General features: G+C 25.8%; 1 protein-coding gene across 1 annotated transcript; it reads left to right on the forward strand.

Moving 5' to 3' along the window:
• Window positions 1–580: 580 nt before the first annotated feature.
• LOC112599425 (piggyBac transposable element-derived protein 4-like) lies at window positions 581–961 on the forward strand. The gene has a single exon (XM_025346335.1). The coding sequence runs from the start codon at window positions 581–583 to the stop codon at window positions 959–961; it is 381 nt and encodes a 126-aa protein (XP_025202120.1).
• The last annotated feature ends 314 nt before the right edge of the window (window positions 962–1275 follow it).

Here is a 1275-nt window from a genome sequence, read left to right on the forward strand (position 1 = left end):
TCGTTCACTTACGGGTTGTATTCAAAACACTACACAAAATCTGTTTAACTTTAAGAAATTATTTTATTAATAATTTTATTATAAGAATATTTTAACAACACAGTATTATGCGAATCGGCTACTTATTCACGACTAACTCTTGCTTATTCTACGTTCTTGTTTTAGCGACGCAGTCGCTTGCAAAAAAAAATACACATATTGCTTACACTACTATATTATTATATAATATGCTTATATGCTTACTAATCTAAAGTGTATATGCAAGGGTTCCTAACACATGTGTATAATTCCGAAACCTCGTCTTAAAGATTTTTGGTCAAAAAAAACATTTATACATAGTTCATTTGCATCAAAAATAATGTCAAGAGATAGATTTTTGTCAATTTTTTCGATGTTACATTTAAATAACAATTCTAATTATATCTCAAGAGGAAATAATAATTATGACCCTTTATTCAAAATACGTCCTTATGTTGATTTTATAAATAAGAAAATGAGTGAAACTTATCAACCAGGCAAAAATTTAACAATAGATGAAGGAGTTTGTCCATTTAGAGGTTGAGTTCATTTTAAAGTATACATGAAAAATAAACCTAACAAATATGGAATGAAATTATATATTTTATCTGATCCTTTGAATGGCTATACATTAAAATTTGAAATTTATCCTGGTAAAAATGATACAGACAATTCAATTACTGCATTATTTGATAGACTTTTATCTGAATATTATTATAAAGACCATACAGTTTATATGGATAGATTCTACACCAGTCCGACAGTTTTAAAATCATTATGGGAAAAAAATACTAATGGCGTTGGGACAGTTTTGTCAAATCGTCGAGGATTGCCTAAAGCAATTGTAAAAGAAAAATTTAAAAAAGGAGAAATGACATTTTCTAGACAAGGACCGCTAATTTGCATAAAATGGAAGGATACACGAGATGTATTAATGTTATAAACTGTTTATAATGCTGATATGACACCCGTGACAGTAAGATCTAAAATAGGTCCGGTTGAAAAGTTTAAACCAATAGCAATTGTCGATTATAATTTGAATAAAACTGGTGTTAATCATGGCGAAGGTTAGGTTTATAAAATATTAAATAATAAATAATAAATATTAATAATATTTTTTTATGTTTATGTTTAATATTATTTAATATTAAATAATATTAAGTAATAATATTACTTAATTATAATAAAAATTCGAATTATATTAAACATAAACATAAAAAAACAAGACACAAAGTTTCAACAAAATCCAAAAATTGG

This window comes from Melanaphis sacchari, unplaced genomic scaffold (genome assembly GCF_002803265.2).
Source record: "Melanaphis sacchari strain LSU unplaced genomic scaffold, SCAv2.0 Contig515_pilon_pilon, whole genome shotgun sequence".
In the NCBI taxonomy this organism is placed as follows: Eukaryota; Metazoa; Arthropoda; class Insecta; order Hemiptera; family Aphididae; genus Melanaphis; species Melanaphis sacchari.

Bases quoted from the DNA above. Each gene is read 5' to 3' on its own strand.
- LOC112599425 (XM_025346335.1), top strand. From the start codon at position 581: ATGAAAAATAAACCTAACAAATATGGAATGAAATTATATATTTTATCT.